The sequence below is a fragment of the Microtus oregoni genome, unplaced genomic scaffold (assembly GCF_018167655.1).
Source record: "Microtus oregoni isolate MIOR12 unplaced genomic scaffold, Mior012 000013F_ref0000133, whole genome shotgun sequence".
Classification (NCBI taxonomy): domain Eukaryota; kingdom Metazoa; phylum Chordata; class Mammalia; order Rodentia; family Cricetidae; genus Microtus; species Microtus oregoni.
This window is the reverse complement of record NW_024543072.1, coordinates 47,951,451-47,971,096: the sequence shown is the minus strand read 5'-3', so window position 1 is coordinate 47,971,096 and position 19,646 is coordinate 47,951,451. Positions and strand designations below refer to the sequence as shown.

General features: G+C 37.6%; 1 protein-coding gene across 1 annotated transcript in view; it reads right to left on the bottom strand.

Moving 5' to 3' along the window:
* Hmcn1 (hemicentin 1) overlaps positions 1-19,646 on the bottom strand; it is a 441,231-nt gene that overhangs the window by 152,119 nt on the left and 269,466 nt on the right. The window contains exons 31-36 of the mRNA XM_041662626.1: positions 17,767-18,045; positions 16,993-17,274; positions 15,255-15,363; positions 14,246-14,415; positions 12,787-12,941; positions 9,203-9,326 (exon numbers count right to left, since the gene is read on the bottom strand). Coding sequence (XP_041518560.1) covers positions 9,203-9,326; positions 12,787-12,941; positions 14,246-14,415; positions 15,255-15,363; positions 16,993-17,274; positions 17,767-18,045 — 1,119 coding nt within the window. The remainder of the gene's footprint in view (positions 1-9,202; positions 9,327-12,786; positions 12,942-14,245; positions 14,416-15,254; positions 15,364-16,992; positions 17,275-17,766; positions 18,046-19,646) is intronic.

Here is a 19,646-nt window from a genome sequence, read left to right as displayed (position 1 = left end):
CTAGTTTCAGAAGAAAAAATGTGAAAGATAAAAGGTGTACAGATCTTTTCAGGTGTATAGAGCATTATTAAATAAATGGAGTTCTTAAGAACAGGAAAGAAAATGATTCAGAAGAGTTACTTAAAGAAAGAGTGAGCCAGGTGGTGGTGCCACAGGCCTTTGATCCAAGCATTCTGAGTTTGAGGCCAGTCTGGTCTGCAGAGTGAGATCCAGGGCAACCAGAGCTGCACAGAAAAACCCTGTCTCAAAAATCAATCAAACAATCAAAGAAAAACAGAGAGAGTGGTTGCACCTTCCAAGTCAGAAGAAAAGCATTTGCTTTTGCATCCGATAAACTTAACATTAGTTTTCATATTTGATAAACTTAACAAACTCAAACTTGAAAAACATCAAAGAAATTTGTAATATAATCAAACTGTTTAAAACTGAAGGTGAAAGAGAAAAATCTTAAAATCAGCATGAGAAAAATGGGACCAGGATCCTCAGGAAGTCCAGCAGCTGTTTTCTCATCAAAATACATGGAGACTTGAAGATGATGGCCTAACAAATCACAGCACTGAGAAAAAGTGCCTATCAACAAAGAAGTCACTAGCCAACAAATCTGTCCCTTGGCATTTAGGATTTCTCTAGGTAATCAAACCAACAAAGCCTCAAAACGAAGCAAAACAAAACCCAACAACTCAGTGCTAGCCCATGTACCAGAAGAAATGCTAAAACACAATTTTCAGGGCAGTAATTAATATGCAGGAATAAATTAAGGACACTGGTAAAAGTAACAAGACAGATAACGATAAAATACAGTCAATTTGGAAGGCGTTCTTTTCTTGTTGATTAAAGAACTCAACATGAAGCAATAATAGCAACTTAGGTTGACTGGCAGATAATGGGAGAAGACAGACACTGACCAAAAGGAAGGGGGAAAGTTACTTGGAAGCAAAATTATGCACAAATAAATTAAAAATACTATTAATTGAAAAACACTATTATTTTTAAGCATTATTCTTTTAGATGCTGGTTATAACACTCAGTGCATACAATAAAAATAAAACTAAAATATATATCTAAAGAATGTATATATACCTGAGAAGCCCACACCCTTTATGTGTAAAAATGTCTATTTCCCTGAGCTGTCTCATAGGTCGCAGTGCTGGACAAATGTACATGGGTTTATGAGAGAGAAAAAAGAGAGAAGAAAATCATAGATTAAAGGAGTAAATATAATTAAATAGTAAAAAGTGATAGAGTGAAAAAATAAGCCACATAAAGATGGAATATACACTGATAGTCTGGATTACTTAAGTTATTGTGTTCTCTAGATATATTTTTTTTTGACTACAGAAAGACACTTGATTCTGGGGGCTGCTAAGTTAAACCAACATAAAGGTATCTTTACTTCAAAATTTGAGTCTAAGGATATGTTGTTTTGGAAAAGAGGTTCTGCTTTGGTTTCCACAAATGAAAACCTATAGATTCCTTCCAGGCTAATGTGGTTTGATGGAACAAGACCCCCTGAAAGGTCTCCATGAACCCTAAAAATACTTTGTTCAACAAACAGCAGGAAGAAGTTTGGGAAAAAAAAAACTATGCTCAAATACCCATAATGATTGTTTATAAATGTTTGTTTTTATTTAAAGGGGGATATAATATAATGATAAATTCTTTGCATTGGTATGGATCTTGGTCTACTAATACAAATGTAAGATTGATTTTGTTACACTGTGTGCATGTATTTTTGCTCTTGTTTAAGGTATTGTGTTCATGCAGCTCATTTAAAATGTAATGTATAATTAAAAATTATAGATTGATACTGATTTATAATAGTCAAACTCGTCATGTTAGTTGTGTTTTCAGTTAGATAGATAATCTTCAACACTTCAATGACCTACAGAATATAGAATTTAATATGTTTATAATATATTTTAAGAACTTCTAGCAGCACTAGTTATTTCAGAGAGGTTGATGGGCATCGAAGAAACTCGTGAAATTTGCCTTCAGTGTGACAAAGCTAGCCATTTGAGCAAGAAACTGCTCTTGTCTTGGTTGTTTGATGACATGCTGTATGAACTGGACATGCAGGACCCACAGAAAAGTGACTGCTAAACTTTCCAAAAGATGGAATGGTTCTTCAGGGTCCCTGTTTCACAAAGGAAACTGCAAGAAATTCTGCAGGACACAAAAGAAAGCCACTGACAAATTTTGCCATTATAAGGAAGAACAGATCTTCAAATTTCCTGCTTCCCTGAAAAGCGTGCCAGATATTATGGACCTATAGGCTGAAGATGGATGTCCCAACATTTCAGAAAAACTTTGGGTGACTGTCCAGGCAGTGAGATGTCTCTGTCAAATCTAGAGTTTTGGAAGTTGCTTACAAGCACTTCCTGTTTACTTAGTTAATATTATATTCTTTGGGGTCTTTGATCAATTTGAAGACATATATAGATATGGTTTTAATTAGCTATAATAAAAGATAAATTAGATATGAAACTTTAGACTCAAAACATAAGATAGATGATAGAATATTTTATTTTTGTAATACAAATAGACTAGATAGTGTAATTGTAATTCTTGCTTGATAACTGTTTTGTTATATGTAATTTTACTATGTTAAAGTTAAAACCTTCCTTTTTAATTAGATAGAAAAGAGAGAATGATGTGGGATGTCCGTGTGTGTGTGTGTGTGTGTGTGTGTGTGTGCGTGCGTGTTGCTTTTATTGGTTGATGAATAAAGCTGTTTTGGTCAATGGCTTAGCAGAGCAAAGCCAGGCAGGAAATCTGAACAGAGCTATATAGAGAGAGTAAGTGGAATCAGAGACACCATGTAGCTGCCAAAGGAGAAGGGCACTGGAACCTTACTGGTTGGCCTCGACCTCATGGTGATACACAGGATTAATTGAAATGGGTTAGTTTATGATGAAAGAGCTAGTTAGGAATATACCTCAGGTATTGGCTGAAGAGTGTTGTAATTAAACAGTTTCTGTGTAATTTTTCAGGTCTAGGCATCCGAGAAAAGAACAAGAAATCTCTTTTTATATGTCTCTTTCTCTTAAGATCCAATCTTATGGCTATATTAAAATCTTCTTACAATAAACCGTAACTTTACTTCAAAAATACAAAAAATACATGTTAATTATAAATGTAATAATATATTCTGTTGATATATATATATATATATATATATAATCCCAACATGCACTGAGAAAAGAAAAATTATCCTTAAAAATTAGAGACATTGTTATCCTATTATACATAACAAAAATAAGGAGATAAACAAACAAGGAAGACATCTAAAGTTGACCACTGGCTACCTCATATGCATACAGGTAAAGACCTGCGCATGTATTTACATACATGTATACACCATAAACACAAACACCTCTCTCTCTCTCTCTCTCTCTCTCTCTCTCTCTCTCTCTCTCTCTCTCTCTCTCACTCAGAATGCTGAAGTCTAAAGGCTCCTAGCCAGGTATGCTCTTTGCGTGTAGTTAGCACCCCAGGCTGACAAGAAGCAAATGGATCGTAAATCCCCCAATTTTTTGAGTGGATTATTGTCTTTTGTCTAGGGCCATACCATTCTGAACACGCTTGATCTTGTCTGATTATATCCATGAGAAAGTATAAGCCTGTCCACAGAAGTTTGTGATGGTATATTACCTTAGGTGACAGTAACATCACTAATCTGTAAAATATCTATAAGGAAAACCTTTACCCAATATTGAAGATAAAGGTAAATAAAATATAAAAAACATGGTTCCTTTGTAGCATTTAAATGATTTAGGAGGCCACTGCTCTGTGTATGTCATCAATAAGGAGATGCCATCTCATGCCAATTGTAATATGTAAAAATTCCCTAGGTGGGAGAGTAAGTGTTTTTCAATCTACTGCTCTTTTTTCATTTTTTCTTCTTCCAAACACTGCATGCGCACATCAAGTTAAAACCACAGTACCGTCTTGAAACATCATGAGCTCAACTCTGTCTAATCTTGTAGCCATTTGGGGCATAAACAGACCCTATCAAATCCTAGTTATGTCTGAGTTAGTGACTTTCAAGAGTTAATCTACCTTATTCACTAGTGTTTGAAAATAGTGGAAATAAATTAATCTGCACTGAAAACATAGTTCAGTAGAATCCTGACCTTAACTTGGCTATGAAGAAGGAAACAAAACAGCTCCCTAGAGCACTCCCAAACCTCCACTAGGCCACAGGCAAGCTATTAAACAAAACACAGAAATGATACAGAAACCTTGTTTGAGTGGGTGTTAGCAGATGTTAGCCAAGCAAATACTTTTAAAATATAAAATAAAAATAAGGAGTCCTTCTAATGTTTTTATGAGACAACTAATACAGACGCGAGAGGATTCCCAGCCAACGGGAAAGGCAGCAGGCCTGTAGCATATTTGTTCAAAGAGTACAGTGAGAAGGGCCAGGAGCCAAACATGTGTTTTGCCAAAACCAGTCCTCAAGCTACCATTTACAGATGCTGACTGGGAGACAGGCACTAGGCTGAAACTTTCCTGTCTTGTATTTTACTTAAACCTCAAACAACCCTTGTGATTATCCGTATTATTGTTATCTCTCCTACCTTACAGATGAGGTTTCTTAGCCTTAAGAAGATTCCCATCTAAGCTTGGTGTCTCACAGATGTCAAGTGACAGTACAAGACCCAAATTTGAAGCCCATCCTTTTAGACTACAACATTCTATGTCTTCTGGGTGTATCACCTTGAATGACATTTTTTCATAGGAAGTAATTATGTGCAGATGAAATGGATGCTTGAATTATTAGACTTCAAATAACTACTTGTTTGTAGAAACATCTGTCTCACTTGGCAAATATTTGGGGTTTAGATATAACTTCATAGTTTGGTCTTGAGAACAAAAACTTTCAGAATTATGAAACTTTGACGATCAAAAAAAGACCACCTACTGAGGGCTCCTGCTGTTTATAACAGGCAAAATCCCTCCCTGGAAAATTCCATGAGAATGTTCTCTTCTCATGGTCACAGCTTGGTGATCGAGTCCAAGAGCCCATGCATCCTCCCTACACTTACTTCAACTCGTTAATTTTTTTTACAATGGTGGAGAAGAATGGGCTTATCTAAGATATTTTTATTTGTATGGGAAATGACAACATTGAGAAATTAGAATACTGAATATTGAAGATTGAACATTTCAGGTGACAGCTGTAATAAATGTCCGCTTTCAGAATGCAATGCTCATCCATAAAGATTGATTAAACAAACCATAACTGAAAGTGACTATTGTTACATAAGTTAATAATGGAATGAAACTAAATGGTTACTTTTCCATGTATTTTGTCAATTCGCCTTTAAATTGGTTATGATCAGAGTTGGACATAAAGCATTTTAAAGGTACCCAGAGAGTAAAAGTAGAAAGGTATCATTTCTCCTTTATCCCTAGTGCATTAACTTTCGTGACTGATACATTTATGAAGTCAAATTTGTTTTTACAATAATCATGTAGATCCCAAGTCCAAATAATATGCAATTGTTTCAATACGTGTGTGCATCTTTCAATAATTTCTTTCAAGACCTACTTTACATAGTTCTTCACATTTCAAGATTCTCCTCTCAATATTTGTAGTCTACTCAAAGTCTTTAATTAATCAATTTGTTAAAAATTTTTATATTTTCACATATCTTATTATTATCAGGAGTATTAACGTATGCATATTAGAAGACAGATTCGAGTTTGGAGCCTCAGGCTTCCAATGGGACATTGCTGTCCTCAGCACTAAGAGGAGACAGCGTTTGTCCAGATTCCAGTCACAAACATGTAGCCAAAAGCTTACTCCAGGTTAATTATTACAAGCCCACTTCATCATCATTCTCCTGTCATGGAGATGAGCTGTTATCCAGACAAATGGGTACCACAGCAGATGGGATGTTTTAAGCTCTTACTAGATCTTACCTCTGCATTGTGACTTGTGTGAAGGAGATAGCATCATGTTCTTCATCTCACTTGGCCATCTCCACTAAGTCCTCCCAAAGACTAAGCTCTGTTTCTTTCTTTACACATGAACTCAGATGTTTTCCACTTGCTTCCCTTCTCTTTGATGATTTTCCATGTAGATGAGCACCCAATCGTGTCTTCTGACTGCTGACATTTTGTTACCATCTTCAGACCCTATATCTAGAGACTTGATTTTCCCTTATGTACTTTCTTCATTTGTTGCTTTTTGTTATACTTTAAATAAATGTTTTTCATGAGGTACTTAATAATGGCTCCCACTATTTTTTACATATATGCACCATTGTGCTTTATTTTGTTTGATGAAGTGTTTCTTTCCAGGACTCTAGTTTTCAGCATCATAAGAGTCTTCAATGTTTGACTCACTATTTCTCCAAATACTGGTGACCACACGGGTGGAATCAGAGACACTGTTTGAGAAGAACTGAGACTGATGCAGGAAGCGACAGTTTTAATGTGCGAGGAAGATGGAAGGAAAGACTACAGGAAACACACAATTTGGCAACTCTTAGACGCAAGCAGAAACTTGAGGAGTTGCTGGAGACAGCTGTCAAGGAACACTCAGATGACAGAGGCAGATAGACCTGTGTGAAGCAGAGGAATTAGGCAGTGAGGGATAGCAGTGTCTGTGTGTTCTCAGCCTCTTTAGGACAAGGAGCCAACCTCAAATAGTGTCCTTCCAATTAACTACTGCTAAGAAACACGTTTTTATGTGCAAATACACTCATATTGGGTGTTCCTATTTTGTGAACAGAATAAATTGGTTTATGAGAATCATTTAAGGAAAAATTTATTTTAACTGGTTCATTCAAATAAAAGAAAACATGCAAAGAAGCGAATTAGAAGAATCCAATGACCCACTGGCATTTTTAAAATCACTCAGTTTACTCTTTCATATGTCAAAATTTTCAACTGCCTACTATGTACCTGGAATTAAGTTAGGTTTTGGGATGTTATTCTAGGCTGGATTCCTCAGTAAATGTGGAATGAATATATGCTATGTTCATAGTAGCATTATTTGTAATAGCCAGAACCTGGAAACAACCTAGATGCCCTTCAATGGAAGAATGGATGAAGAAAGTGTGGAATACATACATATTAGAGTACTACTCAGCGGTAAAAAACAATGACTTCTCGAATTTTGCATGCAAATGGATGGAAATAGAAAACACTATCCTGAGTGAGGTAACCCAGATCCAAAAAGATGAACATGGGATGTACTCACTCATAATTGGTTTCTAGCCATAAATAAAGGACATTGAGCATATAATTTGTGATCCTAGAGAAGCTAAATAAGAAGGTGAACCCAAGGAAAAACATATAGTTATTCTTTTGCCTATGGGAAGTAGACAAAATTGCCGGGGAGAAAAGTGGGATCTTGGGGGTGGGGTGGGTTGGGGGTAAGGGGAGATAGGGAGAGAAAAGGGAGAAGGGGAGGATGGGGGGGGGAACTTGGGGAAACCGGATGCTTGGGATAAAGGAAGGCTGGATAGGGGAGCACAGAAGTACAATTCTTAGTTAAGGGAGCCACCTTAGGGCTGGCAAGAGACTTGAACCTAGAGTGGCTCCCAGGAGCCCAAGGCGATGTCTCCAGTTAGTTCCTTGGGCAGATGAGTATAGGGAACCTGAAATGACCCTATCCTATAGCAATACTAACGAATATCTTGCATATCACCATAGAACCTTCATCTGGTGATGGATGGAGATAGAGACAGAGACCCACACTGGAGCACTGGACTGAGCTCCCAAGGTCCCAATGAGGAGCGGAAGGAGGGAGAAGATGAGCAAGGAAGTCAGGACCATGAGGGGTGCATCCACCCACTGAGACAGTGGGGCTGATCTATTGGGAGCTCACCACGGCCAGCTGGACTATGACTGAAAAAGCATGGGATAAAACCGGACTCTCTGATCATGGCGAACAATGAGGGCTGATGAGAAGCCAAGGACAATGGCACTGGGTTTTGATCCTACTTCATGTTCTGGCTTTGTGGAAGCCTAGCCAGTTTGGATGTGCACGCATTCTTTTCAAAGTCTATGTCTTCCAAGTTTATAGTAAAACTGTGATGTTGGTGATGTGCTCCATAGCCACCCAGACACTCTACAAAAGCACATAGAAGATCCCAAGTCAAGTGTACCCCCAATTCACAAATAAAAACCATATAAGATTATAGACCAGGTTAAGGCATGACCCTGAATCTTTGTCTTTTTCAATAAAATCTTCTGCAGAGGATTATTAGTAAAGGTGTTATGAATCATTTAGAAAACACTGGAGAATGGAGAGATGCCTCAGAGGGTAAAGAATTTGCCTTGCAAGATGAGGAATCAAGTTAGGCTCTGTAGAACCCCTGTAAAAGCTGCATGCATGTGGCAGCCTGTGGACATCCCAGAGGAGAAGACAGACAGGGACCTACATGGCAAACTGACTAGCCAGACTAGTTAAAAGAGTGAGTTCTCAATCCAGGAAGAGACCCTATCTCAACATGTAAGGTAGTGAGCAACTGAGAATGATACCTGCCATCAATTTTGTGCTTGAACATATGTGAACATATGCATGACCGGCATACATGCTTATACACATGTGGACACACACACATGCTTCTAAACATGTGAACATGCATATATTTATTTGCACCACACACGTATACACTCATAAAAATCTGAGTATACTGTTTAATAACTTGAAAACAGAAGATATTTATAAAAAAAAATACCTGTAATTACTCTAAGTTCCCTTCCCTTCTATGTTTCCTCACAACCAATTAGAGAGTCATGAAAGTGGGAATGCTAATGACTGCTTATAATCCTACTGTTTGAGAGGCAGAGACAGCAGATCTCTAGAGCTGGTTGGCTAGCCAGGCTAACCTAATCAGTAAGTACCAGGCCAGGTGAGAGATTCTACCTCAAATTTCAAGGCAGTTTAGGAAAATGGCAATAGGAGGTACACAAAAGCCCCACTAAATAGAGGACATGGGAGGACTTGGAGGTAGGAGAAGGAGGGGAATATTGATGTGAATGTAAGACTAGTGAGTGTCTTAAATTCTCAAAAAAATCAAAAAACTAAAAAAACCTATAAGATTGATGGTACAGCAGCAATGACAATGGCAGTTGACCTGTGGATTGCATATGTGTGTTCATACACATATGTGCACCCGCCTGTATGCACTCACACACATGCATACACACATGCAAGAGAAAGCCATAAAGATACTCTTACCGTGCACATGCAATTGAGTGTGCTGTTGGGCTTCTCCAGCTGCATTGGTAGCCACACATGTGTATCTGCCAGCATCTTCCAAAAGAGCCTTGGAAATCTGGAGAACTCTACCAGAAGACTGTATCTAATTGGGAACAGAAAGCATGGCAGTATTTGGGTTGGATTTAAAAACATTTGCTGAGACAGAAAAGTTTGTTTTAAATGTATAATGTTTAATTGTAGTTTTATATCTTAGTTAACTCAATATTTGAGATCCAGATCACTTCATTGTACATAAGAAAATAGGCTAATTTGATTTTAAAATGCATTCTTATTCATTTGAAGATAGAAAATAAAATAACTTAAGGCTGGCCTGCTGGTATATTCATAAAACCCCATTGAATAAAAGATATTCACACTGGACTATAAAGCATGTGATGAAAATTTAAATTTGCCGAAAAAAAACTCATGACCACATTTATGTAACACTTCATAAATGGTTTTAAGGCAACAAACTTTTTTGATGAAATTGTCACAAGGGCCAGTAAAACTATAAAAGTTATAAAATATGAATAATAGGAATGTCGATAAATTTTTGCTTTCTCCTTATTTTGCTCTTAAATGCATTGCAACCGGGTGAATAAAAAGTCATTATTTAACACTGATTATTTTGAAGTCACCAATAACATCCAGTCACAGTGCCCAGTAGTCTCGGCAATTAGTGCATACTCTCTTACTATACACAGCATTGGGTGTCCTGCTCTCTTGATGGTCTGTGCTCACAGGCTGTTAAAGAGAGAGTATTCTACAGCCTTTACTCCCAGGCTTCCCTGGGAGTACATTGCATTACAGAACCTGTTTCCACTTTCTGCTACACAAACAGGAAATTTAACTCTCTGGAGTTTCCACCCAATCCCATAACTTTGGTAAAAAAAACCCTAAGTTCAAACCTGAATTTACAGCCTCAGCTTCTGCTGGTTTCCCAAGCTCTACATTCATGGTCCTAGGACAGGTTAACACAAGAACTATCCAGAACTAAGTTTGTAAATTATTCCCTCATATTCCTAAAATTGACTAGCCATTGCATTTTCCCAGTCTTGCTTAATGGCACCCCTGATTTTTCCAGTCATCGGGGTTTTGGCGCCCACTTTGACTTCTATTAATTACAGCACAGCCATGCTCTCAGATCCCCTGTTTTCCACTTCCACAACCACTGTGGGATTATGATGGCTTCTTAACTGATGTTCCAGTGTCTCCAACCTCCCCAGTTGTTAATCTATCTTACACACTGTTGCCAGAATAATTTATTTAGGATTGGAAACTTGATCCTTCCCCCAGAACCCTTTCAAACCTCACTCATGGCTCCCCACTCTGCCCAGGAAGAAATCTGAACTCAGTAGAGGCCTCCAGGTTCACCACATTTCGACCCCAAATGATCTCTCCACAGTCTCGAGCTAACCTATTTTCCAGTCAAACTGCACTAAACATGCTAAGCAACATATCCATGCATTTATTTTCATCCCTACAATTTAGCACCTGGCTTTTAATGCCACAACTTCTTGATACTCAGGACTAGCTTGATCTTCTCTCATCTTACCCTTTACTTCTTTACTCTTTGGGTTAACTTATTTGTGCCCAAAACTTTAAATATAAACAGTGTGCCAAAAATTCTAGCCATATCATTCTGTTGATCTCCGTGGCAATTTGCAATAACCTAGTTACATGCCCACCATCTCTACCAGTGTATCTCCAACTGATGTGAACTCCAGAGCCTGAAATTAAAATCACAGTACTTTCTTTCCCTTATGCTCTTCCAGAGTGTCCCATATCACTGGTGGTCAGTGTCATCCACATAATTATGTAGTTTAAAGTCTCAGGAGTTTTCCTTATACACCCAACCATCATCTTTAATAAACCATCTTTCAATCTACAATGACTTGACTATTGCACCAAAATATCCTCCTTTCTGAAACTAGTATATAGTACCAAATTTCTACCTCTGTCTCCTATAGAAATTCATATTGGTTTTAACTGATTTTACATATCTACTCTTGGTCCTCCAACTTAGTTTTTCAGAAAGGATGCAAGTAACTTCAGTCATGTACCAGATAGTAGTGATTTGGCCAATGACGGCCGATATAGAATGATGACACTATCTAGTCCGTCTAGGTTTGTGGAATAGTACTGTGAAGTCTATACAATGATGAAAGTGCTGAATTATGCTATGTATCCTCATTGTAAAATAGTACACAACTATATTTAAATGTAAACCTGGTCATGGCATGCCTCTTAAAACTCTTTTATCCCCCAATTGCCTTTGCAAAGATAAAATAATTAGTATTGTGAAAGTGCTTACTACTGCCTCTCCACCTCTTCATGCCAATAACCCCTCTGCTTTTCTTCTCTTCCTCAGACATCTGCCTTGCTTTCAGATCCCTGAGAGGACACATGCTCTAAAGAACGTGTTTGCTGTACACACACTCCCGGAACTGCTTATTTCTTTCCTACTTGACCCTATTCATTCTTCAGAACTCTTCTTAAAGGCTTTCCTCACAGGTCCTGTTTCTATATTACATCTTTAATATATTCATTAAATTTTAAATTACGTTTATGTGACCACCTGATAAATCTCTCTCTCCAAGGTAAGCAATCCTTTACATGCACTGTATTTGAAGTCTGTTTACTGAGTTTTTCTTTTGTACAGAGGTGTGAGATCATATCTTAGAACTAATAGCAAACAGATATCTAGACCATTTCTATTAGGGGAAGAACTAAAGACATATTACATATTGAAAATATACAAGCAAAATTCAAGGCAACATTTGTCAATTAACTTGATCCTACTAGAAAAATACATGAATTCTATATGCTTTAATGGTACTGGAGATGGAAACCAGGGCCTTGTGCATACCATACATCACCCTATCACTGAGATGCATTGCTAGCCTTTTCTGTATGTTGTTATTTTGAGATATGAAATCACTAACTTGCCTAGATTAGGCTAAAACTTGCTAAATCTTGCTCTGTAGTCAAGGTAGTCTGAACTACAATCCTCCTGCCTCAGTCTCCAAAATAACTATACCATCAGGTCAGGCTATTTATGATTTTTAAGTACACAGGTTACTCGGGATAGAAATCTATCATCTATTCATCTGTTTACTAGGTTCCTAACTCTAATTCTAATTCTCTAGCACATAATTAAATGCCAGAGGGCACAGTCAGCATGTGAGACAGAAATGATTTTTAGTCACTCATAAGAGGAGGCAGAAATCTTTAATAAATAAATAAATTTTAAAAAAAATAGAAAAAAAGATTCCCAGAAAATGTCTATGAAGGCAGTAATAATAAACTCATGGTTCAGTGCTACTTAAAAAAAAAAGACAACAATTTTTGAAGGCATAAATCAAAATAAATACACAAACTCCTGTACTAGGAGCTAAATCAGCAGTTTTTTTAAAATTTCATTGGGAAATAAGGAAAATAAATTTTAGTTAAATTTCTGCCAAATCTGTCCTATAAGAAAAACAATACTTAGGAAATAATAAGATGATAGAGTTAGCAAGACTTACATATGTCTTAATTTGGGTTCAGGGTCTTATACTCACTCTGAGGTTTCCTTGGGCAGTGTTCACAGGTTGGTCATCCTTCAGCCATGTAATGGATGGGTTTGGAATACCATTGGCTATACATTGCAAGGTGACTGGCTTGTATTTCACCACAGTCTTCTCGGGAAGGTCTGAGGATTTGATTGTTGGAGGAACTGGATAAAAAGAAGGGAGGGACAGAAAGAAACCACAATCAAAGATGTCCCAGACCTAAGAGTATGTGTGAGGCACTCATGTCTAAATGGGAGCAGAAAAGGACTCGAGGGTTATATAAAGAAACTCTGAGCATAAAGTTGGGATGCATGTGTGGTGTAGATCCAGGAGGAGGTAGAAGGAGAAATGGAAATGTGTATGATCAAGTTATATTGTATGCATATATGAAATTCTCAAAGGATTAATAAAATGTATTTTAAATAAGTTTAAGGGAACTGAAACCATAAAATCAGGAAAAATAATGTATTTCATAAACAAGGAAACAACTTCATTTTGTGTTTAATCTATAATTTTTACTCATTTTAGATAACACTCATTCTTAGTTCTGAGTTTTTAGTTATTTGAATAGCCAAAATGTCCATATGGTTACTGCAACCTAACAAGTATGTTTGGCTCAAACCCATTGGCTTATTTTCACAGTTGATAATTACCATTCATTTCTCTGGAATGGCCTCATTAAACTAGTGCCAGATTCAAGCAGTATTTATGCACATGACTTTGTCCCTAGAAAGGCTGACTGGACCTGGGGTCATAAGGTGATAGAAGCTGGGCTTGCCAGATTCTCTCTCAAGAACCTGGAATCGAAACTGAACTAGATTTGTCTGCATTCCATCATGGGACATGGAAAAACAAATTTTGAAGGAGAGTCTACAGAGACAGAAGGAAGAATGCAGTTGATTTTCACAGATTCTGTTCCTGGGCACTCCAAATGGCTCTTCAGTTTCGGGTTCCAGTCCCTTCCTTCTCAAGTTCTGCTGGCAAGTGGGACATATAATGTCCTGGCAGAGATGTGCTCTTGTCATTAGATTCGTGGTCATAATATTAATGTGCCAGTTCTGTGAATGCGCTTATGTTCCTGAATCCCACAATTATACCCTAAGCATTGCTTCTGGAAAACATGCTTCATAGGCACTCCTGTTTGGGTCAAATCCTTAAAGGTTGACATAACCCATTCCCTTGGAAAATTTTGCCTTCCTCTTCTGTCATAGTCTAGCTCCATCTTCACCCTCAATACCGTCTAGAACACACTCGCTAACACTATCACCTAATCTTATTCACACGATACTTCGGGTAAGTCTCTGCAACAGAAGATAATGTAAGTCTGTTATTATTTTTTTTTAACTACGGTGGCCCTTTTCTCACTACTTTACACAACTCAAGACTTCTCTCTGCTCCTCTCTGAATTAGACAATGAATAAAGCCAGAATAGTTTAAAATGCAATACACCATCCCTTCCTTCACATACCGTGAACCGTCACTTCAAATTCCTTCCTGTGGTCCCCGGCGATGTTCGTTGCCACACACTGGTAAAGACCTGTGTCTGACACTTGAGCCTGAGCAACAACCAGTTTGCGTCCATTTAGTAAGATCTTGAATCCATCTCTTTCATCAATTAACTGACCACCTTTTAGCCACCTATAGATAAAGAGAAAGAGAAATCTAGATACATATTGTAAATGAGCAATTTCCTAGAGGTTATTTGTGTGTTATTCTCTACTACGCATTCACCTAATCTCCTAATTAATCACTCTGTGAAACAGGATGTAGAAGAGAAGTAAAAAGGAAACATGGTCCCTCAGAGAGGTTGGAAAACAGCTGGCACTCAAAACTCTGTAATGAGTTCATTATCCTTCTAATAAGTTTAGGTTACAGAAAGGGACAAATGATACTATTCACTGTAGTATTTAAATCATATTAACCAACAAAATGTAATGAGCTTCCAATGTTTGCAAATCATAATATTAAAATCAGAGTTTTATAGTTTTGTGGGCTATCACTTTATAATGTGTGAGTTGCAGTCAACCAACTATTTTACATGTCTCATACCATGTTGAAAATGAAAATTGTATATTCAATAATGCTCCCTCAACAATGTAGGAGGGAGACCAACCAGACAAAACTATAATCATGCTAACCTTCACATCTCTATAAAATTTCTGTTATTCTTTTTATTTAATAGTCTATTACACATATCAGTGCTTCAGGGATGTCTAACATTAATAGTGCTTAATAGTCTACATCTTCTGTCTGAAAAGATAATTTCTAAAAAAATATAAAGGATTTTCTCCAATTGTGCCAATATGTTTGTTTTCTGAGTACCAAGTATCATCTGCCTTGTATATAGACTATATATTTTCCAAGAGGAATATGATTTTGTACTGATACTCCTCAATGTCAAAATCCTCCAGGACAACTCCAAAACATTTATATTAAAAAGTGAGAGAGGTATTTAGAAGACATACCAAAACGCTTACATGATAGTTGGTGGGGGAGAGCCTGTGACTTGGCAATCTAGCTCCAGTAAGTTATTTGCCATCACAATCAAGTAAGATGTTTCATCTCCTCCTTCCACAGTTGGTGGTACTAGGAAGAAAAAAAATAGACAGAAGGTAGCAGGCAAAGAAGTGTTTGCAGGAATAATTCCATCCTGACATCTCAGTAGTAACTTAGAAAATTGATGTTTTTCATGGGAATTTAATAATCAAGGGGATTTGAAATTGTCAATGCATTTTATACTAAGAACTTGCCATGGTGAATGTCCTCCAGTCACTGGGAATTTTCTCTGACACACACTATGGTGCCATAGATGCTATGCTAATGTAAACATTTTATATTGTTTATTTTCAAAATAACACACATTTAAGAATCTTCTGGCTGCAAATACAGAGTCTCAAGGTGGCAAGATGATTCCTCAAAGTCTAGAGACTATTCCCTGTAGTCTACCACAGTGCTTATGACAGAAGAACACCTCTGACTCCTGCAGCCAGCAGTTGATAAAGTTATGAACATGCCATTGAAAGAACAAAGTGCATCCATTAAAATCCATGGAAGAGCTGCATGTGATTTAGATTTAGATAGCGGGACTCTATTGAGAAACCCACCACTTGAACAGATTGGAAAAGCCCACCACACTTGAACTTAGATTGCATTATTACTACATGGACATATGCAGATTAATAGAAATGGGTTAAATTCAGATGTAAGAGTTAGCCAATAAGAAACTAGAGCTAATGGGACAAGCAGTGATTTAATTGATACAGTTTCTGTGTGATTATTTTGGGTCTAAGCTAGCTGGGCAGTTGGGAACCAACAAGCAGCCTACTCCAACAAATTGGCATCTAACGTGTGTGAACTCTGACTCTTTCAGACAGGAGGTCTGGCTCCAGAGCATTTAAGTGGGGTTTGTGAGCAGACTGCTGCAGCTTGCTTAATAATGGCATGGACTGGCTGTGTGCCTGAGAATGGAGTTGTGGGCATGACTCTCAGAAGCAGCAAACAGCTCCACCATTCTGGGCTGGGCAGAGCAAGCAGGTGCTGCTGTATATACCCTATTAATGGCACAGTTTAAGTTTTTAAGAAGCGCTTAGCATTTTAAGAAGTGGTCCTGGATAGTAAAGAATTACACAGTAGGACAGATTCAGACATAAAAGACCTCTAAATGGGTCACAGTGTTGGATAAATGCATGTAGGCTTGGAAGAGAGAAGAAAAAGACTATACAGAGTTGGAAAAGAAGTAAATGGTTTTTAAAAAGGGGGTAAAGTCTTTAAAGAGACAGAGTACAGATAGTTATAGATTAAAAGGATTAAATAAGTCACATAAAAATGGAAAATTCGCGGAGAGTCTGGATTATGTATATTATTGTGTTTTCTTTGAATTTTTTGACTGTGAAGGAGCTAAGTACAGAGAGACGCCATGGAGCCACCAGAGACAGACATGTTGAAACTTTGCTGACAGAACACGACCTTATGGTGATGCACAAATTACAGGAAATGGGTTAAATTAAGATGTAAGAGTTAATCAATAAGAAGTTAGAGCTAATGGGCCAAGCAGTGTTTTAATAGTACAGTTTCTGTGTGATTATTTCAGGTCTAAGATAGCTCGTTGGCCAGGACCAACAAATGGCCTCCTCCATCATTACTATATACTGTGAAATGTGTTCAAAAATCCAATGCTGTGAATCTGACAATCTAGGCAGTGCTATCCTTACTTACCTAAGACATCAACTTCATATTTGATTTCCCTTTCTCCTGCCACACTGGTAGCCACACATATGTATTGTCCCCGGTCAACTTCTAGAGCACTCAAGATTTCAAGTGTCTTCCCACCCGCTTCTATGCGGATGTTGTCACTGGCTTTCACAGGTACACCATCTTTTAACCACGTGAGAACAGGAGGAGGGTTGCCAGCAGCTTTACACTCCAGGATCAATGACTGACCAATAACAACTTGCTTATTTGAGGGTGTGGCCAAGTCACCTTCAATTATTGGAGGAACTAGGGAGAAAAAAATAGTAATATTTCAGGTAATTATTTTCAGAGCCATAAAAGAACATCTTAAGTAAATAAAAGAGAACCTTTCATATGCTTTAACTAGAGGAACTTCTTACATGCCTGTTTTTCTCTAAGTTGGTGAGGGAAGAATTTCTTGGTTCAACCAATCTATAATTATTCTAATTATTCTGAGGTGCTCTAGACTATCAGGCTAACAAAAGATGAAGATCAAACACTAATCTTAATACTAACCAATGCTTTACTTTATTGCTATAAACAAAATACTTGAGAAGCTCTAAGTTCCAAGGGGGAAGAGCTGGTTAAGGACTGAACTATGTTTAACTTTTGTAAATATCTTTTCCAAATTATAACAAATTCTTCATATTCTTATCTATATACAGTGGAAACCGCCCCTCCCCCAGCTTTCATGAGTGAGAAAGCTGGATGTCAGCACACCAGAAAGGCACTCAGGTAAGATAAGCTGTGTATCCTTACCATAGATGTCAACACGGAATGATTTTTCAGCCATTCCAGCGACATTGGATGCATGGCATGTATATGTTGCTGAATCAGAGACCTGTGCTCTTGGAATGTGAAGAAATTGTCCTTTATCAATATAAAGTGCTTGTGAGCTGGATATGACTACCTGGCCATCCTTATACCAGGTAATGGTCGGCACTGGAAGCCCTCGGGTCTCACATTCCAGCTTAACTATGCTGTTGAGCAATGCAGATATTTCTGTGGTAACATTCCCTCCTTTAATACTCGGTGGAACTACAAAAGATTTCAAGGCAAATACAAGCTTAGCATCTGCATCACACTAGTAAATGCTATGGTCACTAAAATTCTTAGATTAACAGCAATGCATACTAATGACAGAAAGCCTGTGTCCTCTACAGATGATTACTTCCCCCTCTGGTTCACACAGTCTCGAGAACCTTCTTTTCCAGTCTCAGCTTTCAGTAAACAGTCAAGTCACAGGTTCAGTTTCAGCAGCTCATGGGATACAACATATTGGAGCAACTAAGCAAGTTAGTACCAACAAACAAGGTGATCCAAACCAAAGCCATTAAGGCACATTAAGTTCAAAAGTCATGCCATAGGAAGAAACGTGTCAGATGTTGTTGGGGAATATCACTTTCAATGTGTGACTTTTGTTTACTCTGCATTTGTTTAACTCTTTGAAGCTGTGTTAATGTGCCTGTCTAAAATACCTGATGGGCTAATAAAGTGTTGAATGACCAATAGCGAGGCAGGAGCAAGAATAGGTGGGGCTATCAGGTAGAGAGTATAAATAGAAGGAGAAATCTGAGAGGAAGGGCAGAAGAAGCAAGAGAACAAGGAGAAGAGGACATCAGGGGCCAACCACTCAGCTGCCCAGCCACCCAGCCAGTCACAGAGTAAGAAGGAAATAAAAGTATACAGAAATAGAGAAAGATAAAAGCCCAGAGGCAAAAAAATAAGATAATTTAAGATAAGAAAAACTGGCAAGAAACAAGCCAAGCTAAGGCCGGTCATTCATGACTGAGAATAAGCCTCTGTGTGATTTATTTTGGAGCTGGGTGGTGGCATCCTTCCTAAAAAATAAAAACCAAAAGAGTAAAAAATCACACAACAAGATGTGGCACAATCTCATGCTCTTCACTCCCAAAACACAGAAGCACCTCTGAGTGCTTTTAGGACCAATACTGGCAGCAGCTGTGGAATTCTATATGGGAGATTTACTCTCCTACCTACTCAACATATCTAATTCATTTATTTCTATTGTTATGAAGCCATAAAAACTTATAAACTTATACTGCGGTATATAACCAATACTACATTAAATTAGCAGTTTGGGTAACCCAAGCCCTCTTAGCTCCTTTGATATACCCACTTCATCTTATATTATTTTTGTACTTCTTTAATAGAGTGTTTTACTATTCATTCCACATTTATCTCATATAATTCTGCACATCTATAGAGTTAACTATTTCTCCAAGGAACCATGGATTCTTTTAGTAGAGATGGATCACATTATCTGGTAATCTTCAGAGTAACAGACACAATCCAAGTCATGGACTACAGTATTTAAGGGTGAAGTTGAAAGTGGAATCATTTTCCTGTATGTACATTCATTTTGAACTTAGGGACCAGACAACTTTCAAACAGACCAGGGGATACAGAGTTAAGACTGTCAAATGTTTCGTTGGAATGCAGTCACTCATTCATTCGTGTATTGGCCATGGCTACTTTCACTGAATAGTAACAAAGGAGTTGCGATGTGCTCATTGCTTTGACTGCTGTACAGTGTATCTTAAATCTAGTGACATATTTGTATCTTGTCAGCATTTCCAATGCCATGAAAGTATTAATACATGTTTAATCTTATCACC